The sequence below is a fragment of the Crassostrea angulata genome, chromosome 7, assembly GCF_025612915.1.
Source record: "Crassostrea angulata isolate pt1a10 chromosome 7, ASM2561291v2, whole genome shotgun sequence".
NCBI classification, from domain to species: domain Eukaryota; kingdom Metazoa; phylum Mollusca; class Bivalvia; order Ostreida; family Ostreidae; genus Magallana; species Magallana angulata.
In genome coordinates, this window is record NC_069117.1 from 58270973 (window position 1) to 58292016 (window position 21044).

Here is a 21044-nt window from a genome sequence, read left to right on the forward strand (position 1 = left end):
AAGACCATAAACGCTTATCTAAAAGCTACATTAATTTCCTCGATAAACACTTCCCTATATTTACAGCCCCAATTTTGGAAAGAAAAATGCCAATAAATTTTTATCATCTTTTTCACCTGTTTGGTAAACGATTATACTGGAGACAAATACTAAAAACACATTTTTCTCTAAAATTAAATAATATCAAGCTTACCTAAAGATAATTAAATTCCAGCACAGGTAAGAACGTACAGTGTTTAATCCTGACAGCGCTAGTCGGTGTGTCACACTTAGCCGGACATTACTTTTACCTGTTGATTGAGAGAGCGTGGTTCCTCAAGCGTGACGCTCTCCTACCGTGTGTAAGGGGTCGTCTCAAAGACCGACCAATGTAAGTACTTCCCTCGGGTCATGCAGCATAAGCCAAGTACACATTCAAGGTTAATTATCATTGTTCTTTTCACATTTTGCTCATTCATCAAATCGCAATATACACCCATTTTTTTCATCTCTCTTTTTTATGGCTACACCTTCAATTGCACGGACTTGTCATTTAGTATTGTGTTCTTTATATATTGATAACTTATTTTTTGTCGTTGCATATGATCTCTTAATACTTATAAATTATTTTTTAGACTTAATAAAATACTGAGTTTATAATTTTTTTTGTTTTGATGGCAGACCGCATTTGCACAAATGTAGTACACACAATTTTTATAACTTCGTTTTTGCAATTAATCCTAACACTAGGGATGAAATATTATCATCTTTTGCACCAATACAAATCTCCAAACAATACACAAGACAATTTCGTGTCTGAATTCAGTTTTATTTTTAACAGATATTTAAACATATTATCTACAATTTAAACTCTCACTGTAGAAGCTGCAGAGTTATCCCGCCTTAGTATTCGCCGCTTGTTTGAGGCTAAATATATCCGGTCCTGGTGCAGACCGGAAACAGGAAACACGGCAACCAATCAGGTACCGTCACAGATAATACACAGAAGCTTGTGTCCCCTCTGAACACACACACAGACTTGTAACACGCCAGGATCCGCCCCCGTGTCACGTCATTCACGCCCACTCTCTCACCAGCCATTGATTTCACTAAATCAAGGCTTAAGAAAAAAAATAGTATAAAAATAGACATGTGTTGACATCATTTTAATAATTAGTTTTTTGCTCAAGAATAATGAAATATACAAGTAATTATTTTGTCCCTTCATGCTCTCCAAAACAACTGGATGCAGAAAAGCTTATGCATGAAACTTGGTTTTGTTAGAAAAGAAAAAAGGAATACAGATTTTCACCCCTATACACTCTTAGTCATCCTTCCTATCAGTTTTTCACACATGCACACAAACATACAAACAAAAGCATACCCTGCTCAGTAAGCCAACAGTCACACACATAAATATCTGCACACTTCATTCACAGTCAGGGAACGGTGACTTACAATGATGTTGACCAATCATGGCCTGGTCCCAGATCAGAAATGCTGGTATCTGTATATCCACAGACAATTCAACATCTCCCCTCCCACTTACCAAAATAAAAAGGAAAGGACAATAAAAGTTACTGTTCCAATGATTTTGATACCAGAGTAGAATAAATATTCCAGAAACTAATGACAAAGTGAAGGACGATAACTCTGACAGCGCCAGATCTCGTCCTCTCTACTACGAAATCCTCGTTATAACAGAGAATATTTTCTCTACAGACTATAAGTTAAAATACCCTGTGTCCTCTGCACAGGTAGGGATAAAAAAAAATATTGCAACAAATTCAAGTTGTTCTATTGCTTACAGAGTGATGGTAGAATACAGATTACAAACGTGTGCGGTGGATTTCAGTGGGAGCCTGTCCAGTGTAGAGCCACCAGACAGTGTGACCATAACATTTCTAATCCACAGATAACTATTTACAAATCCTGTACACAATTCTAGCACTTTCAGAAAGTTTGTTTTCTATAGAAATTCTGTTGAATGAGCCTTAGGCATGTTACTCTATAATTCACAACCAAGAAATATTATTACATAGTTTTGTTCAAACATTGACATAATGTTACAATCTTGGTTACAAAGAATTTGGCTTTTACAAGAGAATGACTTGCTAATCATAAAATACAAAAAATCAGTTAGTCTGTATCTTTAAAAATCACTAGAACAGTTTTACAGATCTTTGTTAAAAAAAATTTAAGATAGCATCACAACTACAGACTCACAATTCAACTGATATTCAAGTTTAAAAAAAAAATAATTTAAAAATATTTTTTTTTATCCAAGTATCAGTAAAAGATGCAGTTTTCTTTACAAAGAACAAAAAGCTTGGACACGAATGCTGTTGACGAGACTGCTAGGGTCTGGCTGAAAGTTCCGTAAACATGACGAATCCCTCCCGTCCAACGGAGGATCTCTAATGCAAAAACAGCAAAGCATCTGGGACAACAAGGATGAGTCTTCTATTGGGATGATCCAATTAATGAGATGAGAAACTAGGCGCTTTCATGCTTTCCAGTTCATGCACTTGTGTTGATAAAAATAAAATTCTGGAAAAAAGGCAGCACCAATTATGCATAAATGAAATGTGAGCATTTTTGTTTGTTTTACTCAATATTATACTCAATGTAAGATCTTCAAATAACAATGGAGCTGATCAGAAAAGATTTGATAGATTTCAAGAGAATCAGAAATGTTATACTAATGTTGGAGAAAATTTGTCAAGTGTTATAAATATGTTTAGCAGATTATGAATGTCAAACTGCCAACATACCTTTGTTCATGGAGAGTGGACTGGATCTCTGCCAGCCTCACTAATGACCTTGACCTCTTTAGTTCCACTCCCACCTGGCCACAGTGAAAGCTGCCCACACTAATGCCTTCTTCCCAGTAACGCCGAGCCTGCAAAAATCATACAACTCAGCATTAGTTCTTTGGTTGAGCCAAAACCAAACCTATGCCACAAATACAATGCTAAGAAGCATAAAGACTCACGTTCTGATATTGAAAGTTTACACCAAATAATTGCTTTACAATTGTTTTACTTTCTGAAACGAATTATACTATTGAACAAGCATCAGATGCTTATTCACTGCCTGTTTCAGGCTTAAGAGCCATAAAACTCAAGAACATCTCTTATTTCATATCAGCCTCACTTTTCCACAGCATACTGTAGAATCATTTCATTTTGTGGGGGCCAATTTTTGTGGATTTTTGCTTATTCATGGGGATGTGATTTCATAGATGTGCCAGTTTTCAGTTTCAGATGATTTTACAATTAGTTTTCATGGATGATGTAAATTGGTGGGCGAGAGCTCCCAACGAATACCAAGAAAATTGAACCACCTCAAATTCTAATGATTCCACAGTATTGCTTTTGTTCAAGTAAGATTGAAACCAAAAATCTTTCTTATGGCTCTATGCCTGGACTCATGGTGGAGTCGAGTGCGTACCTGTCTTTCAGCTTGGTCCCCGTGCCAGCCAGTGACGTGACTTATCAACTTTTCGTTATAGTACTGACTCAGTGACGACGACACGTTGGGAGAGTTTGTCTGATTGAGGCCAGTCACAGATATGTCACCCACACCCACTGGAAGATCTTGTGAACTGGTAGTACTTGAAGGACTAGCACTGAAAAACAGAATCAAGAAGACTTCTTAGCCCAGAGAACCCATTAATTTCTTAAATATTGTTAGTACATAAGAAATAGTCAGCAAAACACAAGGGATTCAGTATAAGAATTCCTGAAACATTGCATCATGAAAAAGCCCTTACCAAGAAGATTTTTGGCCGTGGTCCGACCTTGGGCTTTGTCCCGCCGTGGAGCCAAGGACGTATGGACCGTTACTGGTGTCCACATGCAGCTGGTGGTAGGGGGATTGGTGACCCAGGTGTTGCTGCTGCTGCTGACTCTGACCCAGTTTACCGTACACCCCACCCCCCGACGTGTAGGCAGGGGAGGGGATGTGGTTGACATGATTGGCAGGTACATGAGGGCTGGAGACTTGGGGAGTTTGGGAGTGGGTGTGAGGGGTGACACTGTTGTAGTCTGAGGGGTGCTGAGATGACCGGGTCAGGGCTGGGTGGGCAGCCACTGCTGTGCTCGTGGACAGAGAACTATGCTGGGCGTGAGATGTACTCGCCCGGGCTGCAAGTAGAGGAAACATGGTACATATCAACTTATTCAGTATTTCTTTACAGTTTTTAACATAGCTTAATAACATAATAAAGATTATCCAAGTCATATCACTTTTCATTAGCACTGAACATAGGGCCTAGTCCCTTTTCAGACTTCCCTTAGACTGGTATAGATGACTTTTATACTCACTCGTTTGTTGGGCAATCTGCCGACTGATTACTTCCTGAAGCTTCTGCAGAGTCTGTAAAGCTGAATAACAGAGAAAGTTTGGTTAAAGGGAAAGAAAATGAAACAATTCAGATAACATGAATAACCATAATAATATTCAATTTCGATGAAATTTTACAAAGTTAATCAAAGTACTGAAAATACAGGTAGCGCACTACCTGTTTGTTTATATATATAATTAAAAGCCATTTCTTTCTGGGAGATTTAAGTCCTCAAAGGAAAGTGTTACAAATCATCTAGGAAATAATTGAACAATTTTGTCAGTAGAATAAACACTGACAGGGTGATCCCTCAGTGCCTACTACTAAGCATTGCACCTGAGACTTACAGTGGTGTGGGATGTTTTACCTTTGTTGGTGAGTTCTTGATTGTTCTGTCCCCCGCTGATCTGATTGATGAGCTGGGGTATGTTGGCTATGAAGGGGGCACTGGATGAGGGGGTAGAACTGGGGTGTCCCCCTGCTGTATTGGGGGTGGAGGCCGGCCCCATCTGGGGGGTCCCAGCACAGCTGGAGGGCCTAGAACTGGGGGAAGTGTCAGGTGAGATGTCCATGTCATCTACCTGAGCTCCTGTAATCAAAACAAAGAGGATCACCATTGGAATTCATAGTACCGTAAACAAACCGATTTTTAAAATTTTTATTTTTGTTTACAAATTTTCAACGACAGGTTTTGCAAAATATACCAACATGAGAAAAACAAAGAGACAAGTCACCATACTGCACCATGAGTATAACATTTGCAGCTTCTTTACTTCCTTTTTTTATTAAAATTATAACCAGACTCAGATTGATATGCATATTATTGATGGTATTTTTAATCCTCATGTAAACAACTTGCTAGCTGCAGATCTGTAGCCCTACAGAAAATTTGTAGGCCTACAGAAAATTTGTGTTGACATGCGATGGAGACACAGTTCATTTTATACAAAAAACTTGCAATTTGCAGCCCACAAAGCAAACAATTGAACATAGCCACTATATCAAAATTAAATTATGAGAAGAGTTTTATGGCCTGAATTATTTTCACAGAATATGTTAGGAAATAAGTTTAATCAGTTGAAAACTAGTGCAAGTTTTGTGCGTCATAAATTGCAAATTTTTTTAATGCAAAGAACTTTAGCTCTTTAGTATGTCAACCCAAATTTCTTTGTGAAGCTACATATCTTCAGCTACAAATGTACATGCTCTTAGTGTATATTCATATAAATATGTTTGCAGAACTCATCGAAAGCAAATGTAACTTCTCAATAAAAGTGGTATCTCAATTAATTAGTCAACTAATTATTCAATATTACTGTTGAACAAACAATCAATATTAACAAGTGATGGTCATACAATGAGTCAAAATGATTATCAGTTAATTTTAACAAAAACTAAAACATGAATAAGGGGGGACAAGCACTTGTGGTATAACATTTTTTTAACAGGTGGTAAAAAGTTAAGTCTCAACTGGGACTCATACCCAGGTCCTCTAGCGTACAGTGACAACACTCTAACCACTAAGCTATTGAGACCCGATATATTGACTGACATTCACACATCTGTTCACCCTGTGACATTTTCATCAAAATTTTCATCGTCAAATAAACATTGACTTTGAAATGAGAACTTGACAGAGCCAACAGGTGACTCATTACATACATTTATATTGGGAATAAAACAGGAAAACTTTTAGATGCAAGGTACCATGTATTATTATTCAATAATTAAATAGAGTATTTTTTACAATAACATATAAGAAAATAATTCAAACTGGCAAAGCACACAATAACAGCATTGATACTCCTAATGCTACCACAAACTCCCTCTGAAGAAGAAGGTAAACATTTCCCTTAATACTTCCAATAAAGGGACCCGAATATAAGCATACGATGTAATTTGAAATATAATTCTATTAAAAATCGTTTTAAATCCTTTTTACATCAGAAAAATGACATAAGAAAGAAACTGGTAAACATTAACTATGTTATTGCTTACTATAATTGAGAAATAATTAGATCCCAGTGTATACTATATTATAACCTATTGTTTGGTATTATAAACAATTAAGTGCATGAACGTTCGGAAAATATGAAGATTTATTCCCCCAGAAAAATTATATTTTATTATTTATTTATTTATTTTCTATATGTTTTTTCCATGGGGGAATAAATCTTCATACTTCCCTCACTGAAATGCAATAAATGTTTAATATCCAAGTAAAATGATGGTCTTTGTATACTCAGTTCATCTGAGCCACAGATTTCCACAATGATTTCCCCATTTAATCAATCTACTGAATATAAGCAAACAAACATATTTTGTATTAAACAACAGAACCTTTACTTTGAACTATGGTACATCATAGACATTTGATGACACTGAATTGATATTTCTTAATTTAATTTTTTTATCAGTATGTTTGATAAAAACCTGGTAAATCTTAAATATTATTCATTAAATAATTTGCTTTTAATTTTGCTTGTCTGATGTCAGGACCATAGATTTCTTAGATTTTGATCTTCCTGGATTGGACAATAAAACTGGGCTGCGTTTTACAAAAGAAGTAACGCCAAAGACGTAGATATTATCAGTCACATGGAAAAAACTGTATTAAACCAAATCTATATAAAACCATTTTTTTTTTACAACTTTGATTTTTATTATTATATTTTAAGGCAATTAAATTGAAATATTGATTAGTTTGTGATTAATAACGATGTATTAATGTGGTTGCAAGTCATAAGTTCTGATGCATAGTATTCCCAAATTACTAGTGTATCTTGAAGCTATTCTCTCCATTTAAAAGCAAATTGGTAAAAAGCTATCAAGTCATTATCAAATGTTTCTGTGTTGTTTCTCAAAGTAGACCACCTCTTTGTGCAATTTTAGTTTCTAAGATTTCGTCACAAGTTATACTGTATAATAAATGAGAACAAGAATCACAGGACAGTAAATGCATCTTTTTGGTACATGATCTGGGTTCTTTTAGTAAGTTTTAAATGTAGGTCTTAGTTGCAATAGAACAAGATCATTCATAAATCTTAATGAGCAGTACCATATGATGAACGAGATGGTGAACTTCTTGTCATAAAAAGTATACTTTACAGGATAAGTCCTAACTAGGATCTTATTTTAGTGCTAACTATAATTTCAATCTCAATGATATAGTCAGTGTTTTTCCCAGGCCGTTTTTGCATGGCGGTACCGCCATGCATTGAAGATTCCCCGCCATGCATCACAAAGTGCCGCCATGCTTCCCGCTATGCATGTTTATTTCAAAGCAAAATTCTTTTTCCATTAATTTCCAATTATTTCATCTTAACAGTAATTAATAGACATAAAATTGTCGTTCCTCCGCTCAAACTTCATAAAACCGCTGGCACCCTCAGTGAGCGTCGTTAACTTCAACATCGATCTCAGCAAGGGGGCACACGTGGTAAACGATTGAAGGACTTATAGCTTATGATTGAGATATATTAAAACTGAGTTTATTAATCGGTGATAAATGCATGAAATGAGACGTGATTACTTCTTGTTTAAATATAATCATATAATGTGCTTTTTTTTTGGACATATCCGCCATTATCGAATGTTGAGGATTTTCCAAGATCTAAAAATAGCACAACGTTCACTCGATGGTGTTAGCTTGGTTTCGATATGCTTGAACTATTTATTTGCCGCAAGGATATTGGAAACTTGAGAAAATGTACTCAATAAAGACAAAACTACAGTTAATTGCAGGTAATACACGGAAGCAATGTCACATGACTAGAAACATCGTATATAGTATGCCTATGAAAATGATTGTGTACATACGACGTAACTTAAATGGGGAAGGGGACTGGTGTCAAGATATCACAGTAACTTTCACATAAAACCTATCTCTTGTTCACCCCCCCCCCCCCCCCGCCATTAAAAAAACCTCTATATAATATGTAGGGGAAAAAATGGGACAGAAGCTGGTGTTGAACTGTCTTGTGAATCTATATTTCTTGTGAAAACTTGTGAAAGCCAGTCTCTTGAAAAAAATTGATTTTGAAAAAAATGCTATTAGTTTTGCCAGAAACCCCCCCCCCCCCTGAAAAATTATAGATATAGATATTAAATTATAATTATGAATTGAAATAATACTTGTTGATGTAGATTTCATGAAAATGCATCAATTATAGAACATATCATGTAGTACATTTCATCAAATGGTTATATTATTATTACGCGCAGTGATTTCGCGCCGGCTTGGGTGCTTTTAGGCTGCACCGCACACCTACTCTGACAAACTTCCCCCCATGCATCAAAAATTTTCTGGGGAAAACACTGTATAGTACAACCTAACATATTGGGCATCAACTCCACTAAATGGTGATTTTATCTAGTTCTTGCAAAGGACATGCAGGACAACTGGACAAGATGATATAATTCAAATCCTTAGGTAGGATTTCATTTCCCCCTACATAGTATATATATGTAAACTTTACAGGAATTTCAAACTCAAGTAAATGACATAACCCTAGTCTTAAAATAGGATTTTAAACTACAGTTGGTGGTAACAAAGGATTCCATTTATTAGATTATATATTCTAGTCCTTACAAAGGATTTCTATCTTACAAATTCCACTTCATGGTACATGTATATATCTAGTCCTAACATTGGATTTCAAACTCAACACAATAATATAAACCTAGTCTTCTGATAGTTCATTACTAGATGGTATAATCCTCCAAAAATTTCAACTCCACTAGATGATGAAATTTCAGTAGGACTTCAAATTTCACAAGATGATAGAAATCTTATTCTCATTCCTCTTAGTAGGATTTCAATCTCAGCCAGATGGTTTAACTCTAGTCCTTACAAAGTTTCAAACTCCACGAGATGTATCATTCTTCTCCTTACATAGCATTTCAAACTCCACTAGATGTTATAATCCTAATCCTAACATTGCATTGGAAACTTTACTATATGGTATAACCTTAGTCCTTACATTGTATTTCAAACTTTGCTAGATTTTATAATCATTGCAATTTCAAACACAATCCTATTACTAACAGACAATTTCAAACTCCACTAGAAGACATAATTCTAGTCCTAACATTGCATTCAAACTCCACTTGAATTGATGATATTTTCTAGGAAAATTTAAGTTGGAAATGACTATAAAGTAATTAACATCCTTATGTTGTGGTCACTTTTGAGATTTATGGATGATATAAAATGGATGATATAAAACATGTGTTTCTCAAAGACAATGGAACAAATATTTTCATAGTACAATGTAAAGCAATGTGTAACTATTTGCTGAAGTTCAACTTTATCAATGTTTAAGCTGATACAAAAATATCATTGAAAGACAATCTGATTTGAAGAACTTTCAGACATTGCTTGAATTGCTTATCTTAACAAAATTTAATGACCAATTAAATTAAAAGAACAAGGAACATATCAAATCAATGTGGCAGACTGGTCTCATTAAAGAAAATGATTCTAAATTCTATACGCCATAAAACATGATTACAACTGAAAAAGTTAATTACATGTATACAAATAAACCTGACATATTTTATTTTAATATGTACATCCTGGGACTAAGAATGATTATGAATATCTTTAGAAATTAAAGCAGCAGAATTCTACAAAGTCTTGTCATCTTCTGATGATATTGTTATCTGTTATTGTGCAATATACAAAGCTGATCAAATGATTAAATTTACTTTCAATTGGTAATCTTAATTTAATCAATTTGCTCATCTTATTCTCTCAATATTGCTTGTAATACTGACTATAAGAGGAAACCTTTTGAGAAGTGACCTGAAGTCAATTGAATTACGAAGCATTCATTGGGACATATATATCAAGAATTAGTTTGTAAAAGTGAATAAAGACAGTTTCAAAATTTGTTTGCTTGCAAGGGGTACCCATAAAAATCATGAAAATTGAGAACCCCTAAATATTATTGTTTCCACAATAAGTGCATTTAAATCATTGAAAGTAAGAAATTCTTTACTGAACACAATTTACAGTTTCAGCCCTTTATGGCCAGCTCATTTTATCATGTACTGAATTCTGATGATTGTAGTTTGTTATCATATATCATATGTATAAATAACAGTAGGTTTATCCTCTCCACATCAGTCATAAAAGAACATTCTTATTTTCAGGGTGTTGGTTTTATACAGGTACTGTGATTCTAATGTTAAAAAGAACATGAAACGTTATGACTGCAAGAACTTCTGAAGGCTATCTTAAACATATAGTAGATATACATTAGAGATATATCCATCTCTTGTTGAAATCTTATCAAAATGTCAAAACCTAATAAACATAATAACAGTACACAGACCAATAACAATGTTTAGAACATGAAAATAGTCCCTAAAAATAAGTCCAAATATCTGCATAATTATTTACAATGAAATACCGTAGTTTGCTAAACATAATATGCAGTTGTGTATATTGGTAATCACTGGTAATACACACCCTCACTTTGGGCCTGAAAATTTGTGAAAAAACGTACTATGGGTGTACAATACGCACTAAGACTTTTGACCATAATGCCATGTTAATTCAGGGAGAAGTCTACGAGGAAATTGTTGGTAGTGAAAATTTTATATTCATGATGTTATGTTTCTGAGGCAGATTTTTTATGAGTCTTGACTCTCTGAATAATGGTAATCTTAAAACAGCTAAAAGTAGCGACAATCACAGAGTCAACAGGGCTCTGGTTGCTGAATAAACAGTTGATATTAAGTTTGGAATGGCCATTTTAATACAACTTATCTATCAACAGATTAGGAGCAAAATATTTCGTGATAAATCAACTAAACAATAGTTTCAAATGTTTAAATGATCTACAATTTTCATGCTGAAATTTTATTTTTTTTTATGAAAATGTTATATTCTACTAAATTGACAAATATATCACGGTTATAAAAGTTCTGTTAGCGATATTTTTATTGGAAAAACCGCTAAGACGCCTTAATTGAAGCCTAATTGAATTATTGTTCTCCTGTACAAAAATTAATCTGCTATACATTCCTAAGAAGAGAAATTTTTCTTCTGATGAAATTAATGATTCTTTAAAATTTTATTTATCATAAGAGTTTAAGTTATATGCAGACTTATCACACTAGCAAGTTTCTGCAGCAAAATAAAATTCTAAAAAATACAGCTCATATTGCTTTAAAAAATGCAGTAAACAAAGGTAGCGTTTTCATATAATGGCTATGTACTGCATTACGATAGCCAAAGTTTTAACTGTTGAGTGACCAGACTCATTTATATCTATGCTGCTGTTACATGTGGTCTGACATTGTGTAGATAATAATCTGGTAATTTGCACCTTTTTGTTTTACTTTTGTCTTGTTTGATAATTTCCTGTTTTTGAAGTTTACCTGTTATTGCTTAAAGGGACTTGGACACGATTTGACTTTAAAATTTCAAATTTTATTTTTTCATTTTCAATGTTTATACTGATAAATATAGAAGTTTATAATGCTATGTTAAAATTTGAAAGTCAAATATCAAGATATAAGCAAGTTACAGAGTTCATAATTCTTTGTTTTGTAAACAAAGCTCAAATATTGTCATTTTTTACATATGTGTTGTATTGGTGTAAGTTTCAATCAAATGTATCTTTTTTTGTTGATAATAGTATTTATGAAGATACTGAATTAGTTTAAATTGTGCTTACATGTCATTTTGTCTAAGAAATTGTAATTCACTACATTACATTTTTTGTAAACAACTATTAGACTTGAGCTTTGCTTACATTACAACCAATTCTTGCCTCTGTATCTCGCTCATAACCTGACTTTGACATTCAATATTTTGGTCAATCATTTAAAATGCACCAGTAAACCATTTTATACATAAAAAATAAAAGTAAAATTTTTGATCTCAAATTGTGTCCAAATCCCTTTAAAGTTTCAGTATCAAAACATAATCATGTACAGAACATTGGTTTCCTCAAATAAAGAATATTACACAGTTTATACCATGGATGGCCTCCAAAATTGGCAAATCTGAACATTTATCAGAAATAATATTGTGGTAACAGATAAGAGGTTTTGACAATTTCTAATTTTACTTAAAATCAATCATGCTTCAATGTCACCAGAAGTTACACTAATTTTTAAATAACTTTGCTAATCACAGCAGCAACTTAACAGTTTTTGAATTTTTAAAATTAAACAAAATAATATTCAAATTCAGTTGATCAATCAGACTAAAGACAACAATACCGCACCGTAATATTCATTGATATATAATATTAGCAAGAATATGATCCTTTTCTGAACAGAGAAAACCATCAAGACTGTAAAATTCCATGTTTGGAAAGAAGATAAATGTGTTAATTATGATTTTAGACAGTGTTTTGATTTTCTTTTTTGGTTTTTGTTGTACTAAAAGCATTTTGAACCATAGTAAGTACTAATCATATACTCTTGCTATTGCATACATTAGTCCTTAAAGGGGCATGGTCACGATTTTGGTTAAATTTTATTTTTCTGTTTTTAGTATTTACAATGCTTTAGAAATGCATTTCTAATGATCAAATGAAATTTGAGAGTCATTCGTTGAGTTATAAACAAGATACAGGGCTCACAATTCTTTGTCATGTAAACAAGGCTCGTGCCCTGTTTTTGTTTACATAGGTTCAATATACCAGTAAAAAATCTTTTTCTTGCTTATTTGTCTGTCTTCTTATTTATTTTAAGCATAGATAAACAGTTCCTAACGTTTAACACATTCGTTTTAGGTTTAAAACTGAAATTTTTACTTCAACGTTCAAAATGTAAACAAACGCTTTGTTTACATAGCGAAGAATTTCAAGCTCTGTAACTCACTTATAACTCAACAAATGACACTTAAATTTCGGTTGCCTATTAAAAATGCCTTTCTGAAGCATTGTAAATATTTAAAATCGGAAAAATTATTTTTGACCAAAATCGTTGCCATGCCCCTTTAAAGGAATGGATAATATCAATGATAAGGATTTGGCATCAAATTCCATAAAAATAGTTCATAATAATGCAAGTCAAAGTTATCAACATAGAGCTGTCTGGTACACGAAGATAAACTAAGATACAAGACTGTGTATTCTCTGTTTGAAGACACAGTATCAGAGATATCGGAAACAAACATCTTGCTAATATGAATTCCAACATACAAGCTTGTTTACTCTTCTTCAAATGTTTCATTCAACCCTTAAAGGCTTATAGATTCCATTAAATGTTACTCTGGCTATCTGTACATTAGTGTAATTCGCCAGTTTTTCTTTTCAATTTAAACCTTCAATTTACTAGAACACAGGTAAAAGCACAATGCACAATACAACAACCAAGGAGGAGTAAGCACTTTTTTTTGTAACCCTTCTTAAAAAATATATCTTAACTCTTTGCTTTCTGCCAACATCCAAAAACTCTTTTGCATAATCATAGGAAGGAATAAAGAAGAAAGAATACTTACCCCTACCAGAATATAAACATCCCATACAAACAGGCCTACATATACTATGTATCTCTGTGTAGAGATAGCACTCACCATGTCTACGGTGTGGAGTCCTGTGATCACTATCGCGTCGGATTCGGTTCGTATTGTTACTACCACTGTGATCAATAACCGTGCCGGACTCCTTGAAGTAGCGGTCCTTTGATTTTCCGCCGACGGTGGGGGTACGGCTTTCAATCTGGGCCTGCCGCTGACTGTCTTGGAACTTTTGAATGAGATAATGTTTGTCTGGCTTCTCATTGTGTAAGCTTGGATTGAACTCCAGATTGCCCTGTCGTTTGGCTGAACGGTCTCCTCCACCAGAACCTCCCCGATCTCCTCCCCCAGAACTTCCCCGATCACCACTGTACTTGGTTCTTGCCATAGAATCTAGAATGTCAACAAAATGACTTCAGAATCATAGGAAATATTTAGATTGTCAGTATTTTTTGTTCAAAAAGAAAATCCTTGATTTCTGTGCACAAGACTACATGTATGTCCATCAAAAGAAACTCAGCAAAACCGATCAAATAACAAACTTGATTCCTATTGTAAATCATAACTGTAAAGCTTAATTGTGCTTCAGTATCTACAATTTCACACTCAGAATTTTTCACTGTAAAAATTATTGAATTAAATCTAAAATCTACTGTATTGAATATTGGAAAAAAAACCCACAATTTCTATAATTATCTCATCTCAACCTTGTTTTGTTATTGTTTTTCAATAGTAAATAAATGACACAAAATGTAGATCCATTAGGTAAGCTTCCATCAAAGATGACAAATTTTTGTCAACAATTGTTAAGGTAATTACTTTAGAACATGTTCCTAATATAAGTCTCATTCAAATCTGATTTACTGCAAATGATTACCTTTACTGAATCAATATCTATATTATCAACACTAAAAGTTTAAAAAAAGAAATTGTGAAAGCTAGGATATTTCTACAGATGCTAGAGCCTGTTATTATGAGTGATAATAACATAACAGACAGTGCATCATTCTTCTTTTTATAAATTGTTCCATCAACATGATAATTGTCTTCACATGATTTTTCTAGAAAAATGAGTAAATACCTCTGTCATTGTGGGCTCTATTTCTGCTGTCACTTCTGGAAACTTTTCTGAAATTGGAAAAACAAAACTGAATGTGCTGCCTATTCAAAGCATTAGCTTACCAGCTCTCCTCAAGATGGAATGGGACATCTTTTAATATTTATAATTAATGTGGATAAAAGTAAATTATAATTAAAATACTTTCAAATTTTAATATCCCCAGTGGGATTCAAAATCTGACTTCCAGATTCATAGTGAACCCTCTAACCATAGTGAACCCTCTAACCATAGTGAACCCTCTAACCATAGTGAACCCTCTAAGCCTTTGCACTACCCTGTTAGGATTAGGAATCAGTTTTGGGAAAGTAACTATTTATAAAATTACACTTGATTTTATTGTTTATTTCAATAAATAGTATGTCACAATATGGAGGTGTCCCATACCACTTTAAACAAAATGTTCAAAGTTATAAAAAAAAATTTGCACAGCTTCATGACTGTTACAATGAGTGCAATTATCATAAATTTATATATCAGAAGCAATGAGGCGCCTTGATTTGTAGGCCAGACTTACGAGTCGTTCCAGTCGTCGGGTTTCTCCCATTGTGACAGACCTGTCCGGGTGTTGTAGTAATACTGTTTACCAGAGGAGCTGACATGCTCGGACCACTCCCCACAAGTCCGCAAAGCTGGCTTCTGAACCTAGCATTACAGTAAAGTAAACCGTTTTAGAATTTTACATTGCTAAAACAACACTTCCTTATACTCTATCAGGATCCGGGAATGTTAGAATTTGTAGAAGATCAAACAAAATTATCTAATATGACAATCTGTCAGATTACATTTAAAGTATTCAATATATACACAGTCATTATAAGAATGATATACGTTATATCATTTAGAAGACACATCTGAATAAATCATGGGGATCATTTCAGGAATTAATAAGAAAAGTTCATGATTATATACTCTTTAAATATTAAAGAGAAAAGACATAAATTATACTGTACACTAGAACAAACTATTTAATGTGGGGTGTTGTGAACATTTAAAACAGAAATTACATACAAGAGAAAAACTGTCAATGTGACAGCAAATCAAGTTTTCTTATCTGTAAACAGTATCTATAATTCATTTGTCAACCCTGAATTGATAACCACTAGAAATGGGGTACTCTATATGCAATATTTTGCCAAAAAATGACTAAGTTTTACATGTGGTATTTTTTTCATAAATGATCAAAATCAAAATCTAAGTAATATGCACTTTTCTGATATTTTTACAATTGACCTGCAAAACAACAATTTCCTATCTTGAAAACTGTAGGAGGATTTATCCATACGATAGGGGGACACTTTTGGCAGCTGTGTGCCTACCATTTTCAATAACTGGATTTTTCCTTTGGAAAACTCTGTTAAAAATGCCTATCCACATTATACTGACAATAAAATCTAACATCTTAGTCTGAATGGAACCTTGTGTTAACCACAAGGACCAACCTAGGGGGCGACTTTGGCGAAATAGTCGCTTTTTGATCGGTAACTTCGCCAGAATTTCCTCCGAAAGAGAAGTTGAAGTCGCCCTGTATTATGAGTTCACAATCGTGTAAATTAACCCCAAAGGCAATAAAATGATAATTAACTAAATCTAAAGAAGTTTTCACAGTCTCAGTTAACCCCTGTTGTGATTAATTACTCAAGACTGTCTTATCTTTAGGGGGTTATAAATACGGGTGATGCAACCACATACTGTGCAACTGATGTTTATTTATTTTAGTGTTGATGTTACAATTAGTTGGTAACTTGTAATTAGTTAATAACTTTGCCAAAGTAATGCTAAAACAATCATAAAACCGTTTGTTTACAGTTATCTTTAAAAATAAGATCATCTACATAACGGTTGTAATTGGGTCAAAGGGTTAGACGAATACCTCCAAAATACACAGAAATACAGAGAATGATTTTATTTGTCTTTTAGCTAACACAATTACAAACACATTTCATCTATAAAATGTATGAATACATCAAATAAATTAAATTTAATAAATTGGATAAGTTTTTTTTAAATTTTTAGAAGTTGTTTTATTTTTTATTGACTTCTAATCTAATTTAAATTATTAAAAATTGAGTCATAAGCGTTATGCTGTTGTCAAGTAATGGAAGTCTCCCTGATTTCTCAAACTTTTCTCTATTTTTCTGTTAGGGAGAAGTGAAGTCTCCCTAAAATTTTGCTCTAGGTTGGTCCCTGTAACCAGCAAAGAAACTCATGATTCCATGTTCATAAATGTACTGACCTCTTGTTTGTGGTCCCTGTGGTTGGCCTTGACCTTGTCATAACTGCTGCCATTCTGACTACCTCCCCCCTGAGATGATGAGGCTGTAGAGGCGTGGTTAACCTTCTTGTCTGGAGAACTGTAAGCTCCTGTTCAATGGTGCAAGACACAGAATCAAATCAATGTTTGGGTATAATGAGGTGATAATTTTGGTCGGGGTGTGATCAAATTCAATTTCAAAACAATTACAAAGTTTTATTTTGTCAGTACAAAAAAATTATTAGATAAAAAGTAGAGAGGGGAAGGGGTATATATTATACATGCATTGGAACAAAATTTTTACCCCATTTTTAAGGGTGTGTTTTTGGATACCATGGGATAAATACTGTCAGTATTGAGTGTAATGCAAGTTTAATAGGTATGCATTTTACTTATTCCACCCAAAATACTTGATTCATAATAAAATTAGAGTGTATTTGAATATTTATTCATCATTTACTTGTTGCATGGTCAAAGTTTGTTGAACAATTACTTTAAGTGCTTTGCATGCACTTGTCTCGTGTCCAATTTTGCAATTCAAACGAATGCAGGGAGATTTATCAATTATGTTTCGATTGAAACATATTTTCTTCTTGTGTCCTCTTATGCAGTCAATGTTATAACATAGACACTGTATAAATTAGGTCGACCATTGTTCAATTCAATGATGATGATAATATGATACATACACATTTCTCTAATACATTAAAGTTGATCTAATTCTAATTATCAATAAAGACATGGCTTTTGCTGTTATTTTGAATGAAATCTGCTAATGAAATTACTCATGAAGGATTGGAATACATTGTCACCATGTGAAAATCAGTGAGTTCACAAAAATCTTGATTGAAAATTTCTTAGCGTTAAGGATGTATACTACACTTAGGAACAGCATTTTTTCAGCATTTTTCACCAAACACATTATACACAAAAGCGAACTATGATACACGAGATCAGATGTATGCAGAGATGTACTGAGAAATAGAGCTGACATTAGTTTGTGATATGAGCACTGATGTGATTGTGTACGAGACTTAGACTCACCTCTTTCCATTCTGCCCTTATCTTTCTCATTATAAGGTTTTTTGTGGAGATATCTGGGACTATTACGGCTTGCAGGACTGTCACCCCGGGAGCGTCCATCTTCCCTCTTGGAGTAACGATCACTGTAGGTCTTTGATGGGTACTTGTTCGACTGAAATTTGGAATGCTACATTTTATATTTCAGATTTGCACGATTTACTGTGGAGCTAGAAGTTGAAGACCAGTGTAATCATCAACGACTTGTTAAACACTTCAGAATAAACGTCCCTTCATTCTAACCCTAAAATGACATGCTAAAATATTTTTATCTTTCTTTTTAACACATATCATTATATTCATTGTTGTTCAATGCAATCTGTTGCTGGAGTGGCATTAACTTCTATACTTCTAAGAAATGAAACTTAACTACATTAGATTTATACACATTCCATCTACAGACACAACCATTTTTGCACTGACTTGTAAGGTAAGTTTCAAAACTTTTCCAAACCTCTCTACAAATTAAATGAGGTTGAAATTATGCATCTTATTGAATTCCAAGAAATGCCTCTTATTCACCATGCTAAGACTAGTGCCTTCCTTACAATGAAATAATCCCATTGATTGTTTTCATGTAACATCATTGCATTTACACATATAACCACATTATAAGGTAGTTGTAACATATTGACTGTATACAATCATCAAAATAAACACATCTGTGATAGAACCATTTTAACAAGACCATAGACTTTTGGTAGGATGTAGCTAACTTCTTCTTGCGTCCAAACAAGTTAAAAATTACATGGTTTCAAGGGAAATATACACAGATTGCTAGTCTTAGCTCAAAAGCCGGCCAAATTGTGTTAATTTCAAATAGCCATGGCTGAGTGGCCAGCAATGACATAGACAGGCCTATGTCACATTGCTGTTAACACAACTAAACAAAGTTCAACTCTTGTTAAAACGGTACTAAGCACACCAAGTTTTTCCATCCAGCACAACTACTAGTTAACTTCTAACGAAAACAATCAAAACATAATGATAATGTAAGTCCTTTAAGCCCACTATACATCTTTATAAAGATTAAAAGTAATTACATGCAAATACTGATACTAGTTTAAAATGCCCAAACTAAATCAAGTTGGAAAGAACTATACTAGAAAAAAATAGAAAAATTGGATATAAATCATGAATAAAATATCCAACATTAATGCAATATGTCTAACGATCTTTCTGTGTTCACAATTCATTTCTTTACTCGATAAATTAACCCAAGACTGCAATAGCAACCCTATCCTGAAGCAATCACGTTTATATGATGTACGACTAGGTTTCAAAGCTGAAAAGCAGGTACCATTGCTTCTGCACTAAAATTAGTTTTCACACTTAAATGAAAGTGAAATATAAAAAGCAGGATGGAAGATTACAAATCCAAGAAGCCAAAAACAGATTATAACCTAGGCTTCCATAGTATTTTAAAACCTAGGCCTCCAGAGATATTTTAAAACTTTTCATAGATGTATAACAGTCCAAAGGCACTGGCTACGATTTTAGACTCTTTCTATTACAATTTCTCAAAAACTCAGGTAGGTAATTCAAATATTAATAGCAAAACAGACTTTCCTTTGTGTTTAGACAAATTTTATTTAATACTTTCCCCATTTTGGTAAATTTAATTAAATTCTAACTATGTTGAAACTTCACACGCCTACTGCTCATTATTGCTAGTATAACCAACCATTCTGTTCACGAACAGCATTTCCACTAACAAAATTATCTAGAAAACCTAATAACAACAGAAACTTGTATCTAAGAATACCCTGAAACCATCAGGTGCTTCCAACATTTGAAGAATTTTCCAAAATAATAACTAATGCCAACTTTTTGGTCGCTAATCAGCTATCAAATAATGTTCAAACCTATTGAAAATGTGTCATTTTAAGTGAGACACGAGTGCACTAACACAAATTGAAAGGGGGCTTCGACAAATTGCTTGAAAATCAGATTTTTCTTTTGAAAACAGGTGTTCTACACACTTAATCGAATTGATAAAGCCATTTTATTCCTCTTCCATGATTTAGGCAACTATGAAGGCCTGACTTATCGTACTTGTAACGTATTACATAATACATTCTATTTCTTTGAAATAGACTATCGAAACTGATGCAACATTATCTAAACAAACAGAGAGTGTCAATCTTAATTGCAACATTTAACAATAAGATTGACCCAATTGTTTTGTATAGAAAATCTTCTGCTTTTATCTTCTGTTTCATGTTGAAGAGACAGTTGTTTCTGCAACTCAAACCCAACTCCATTTCGTGATCATCAATATTACCTGGTAAAGATGGGAGTCTCTTTTGTCCAAATACCTACAAAAAAAGCAGCCAGTTAATGCAATGAATATTTTTCAGCCGCTGAATGCTCTGTCACTCAGAAAATCACCTTCAGTTTTATTCAAAATGACAACAAAAATGGCGGATTTGCTGTCATGAATTACAATACGGCGGTATGTATAAAATCTTTACCCATCATCGAGTCTAGGTTGTTTCCTTGCATGCATTACCATTAATGCATGAAGAAATAAGGTGCTTTAGCGCACAATATTCATAAATTTGGGGAAATCTTGGTTTATTTGGACACTGTCTCACTTCTCTGTAACCTGTTGAAATTACGCCATGACACATCCGGGCTTTTTGCTATAAATAGAAAATATCAAAGTTTTATAAAATTATTTTATATTTTTATATATATTATCTAACGAAACGAGTTTTATTTAAAGGAATTAAATTGAGGAGTTCTTTTATTTTTTTTTGCTTTATCTCATTATTATTAT

General features: G+C 33.5%; 2 protein-coding genes across 2 annotated transcripts in view; both read right to left on the bottom strand.

Moving 5' to 3' along the window:
* Nucleotides 1-281, bottom strand: part of LOC128191591 (microtubule-actin cross-linking factor 1, isoforms 1/2/3/4/5-like) — a 43137-nt gene extending 42856 nt beyond the window's left edge. Inside the window, exon 1 of the mRNA XM_052863729.1 lies at nt 194-281. The gene's annotated coding sequence lies outside the window, so the exon portion shown is untranslated. The remainder of the gene's footprint in view (nt 1-193) is intronic.
* A 506-nt stretch (nt 282-787) lies between these two features.
* LOC128191642 (WW domain-containing adapter protein with coiled-coil-like) lies at nt 788-20895 on the bottom strand. The gene is made up of 13 exons (XM_052863826.1): nt 20737-20895; nt 20547-20580; nt 18227-18377; nt 17165-17292; nt 15446-15573; nt 14893-14939; nt 13869-14204; nt 4695-4916; nt 4308-4367; nt 3755-4127; nt 3433-3610; nt 2754-2881; nt 788-2529 (listed from the first exon to the last, which is right to left on the bottom strand). Exons 1-13 carry the CDS (start codon nt 20775-20777, stop codon nt 2460-2462), a joined length of 1896 nt encoding a protein of 631 aa, XP_052719786.1. The 5' UTR covers nt 20778-20895; the 3' UTR covers nt 788-2459.
* Between the last annotated feature and the right edge of the window lie 149 nt (nt 20896-21044).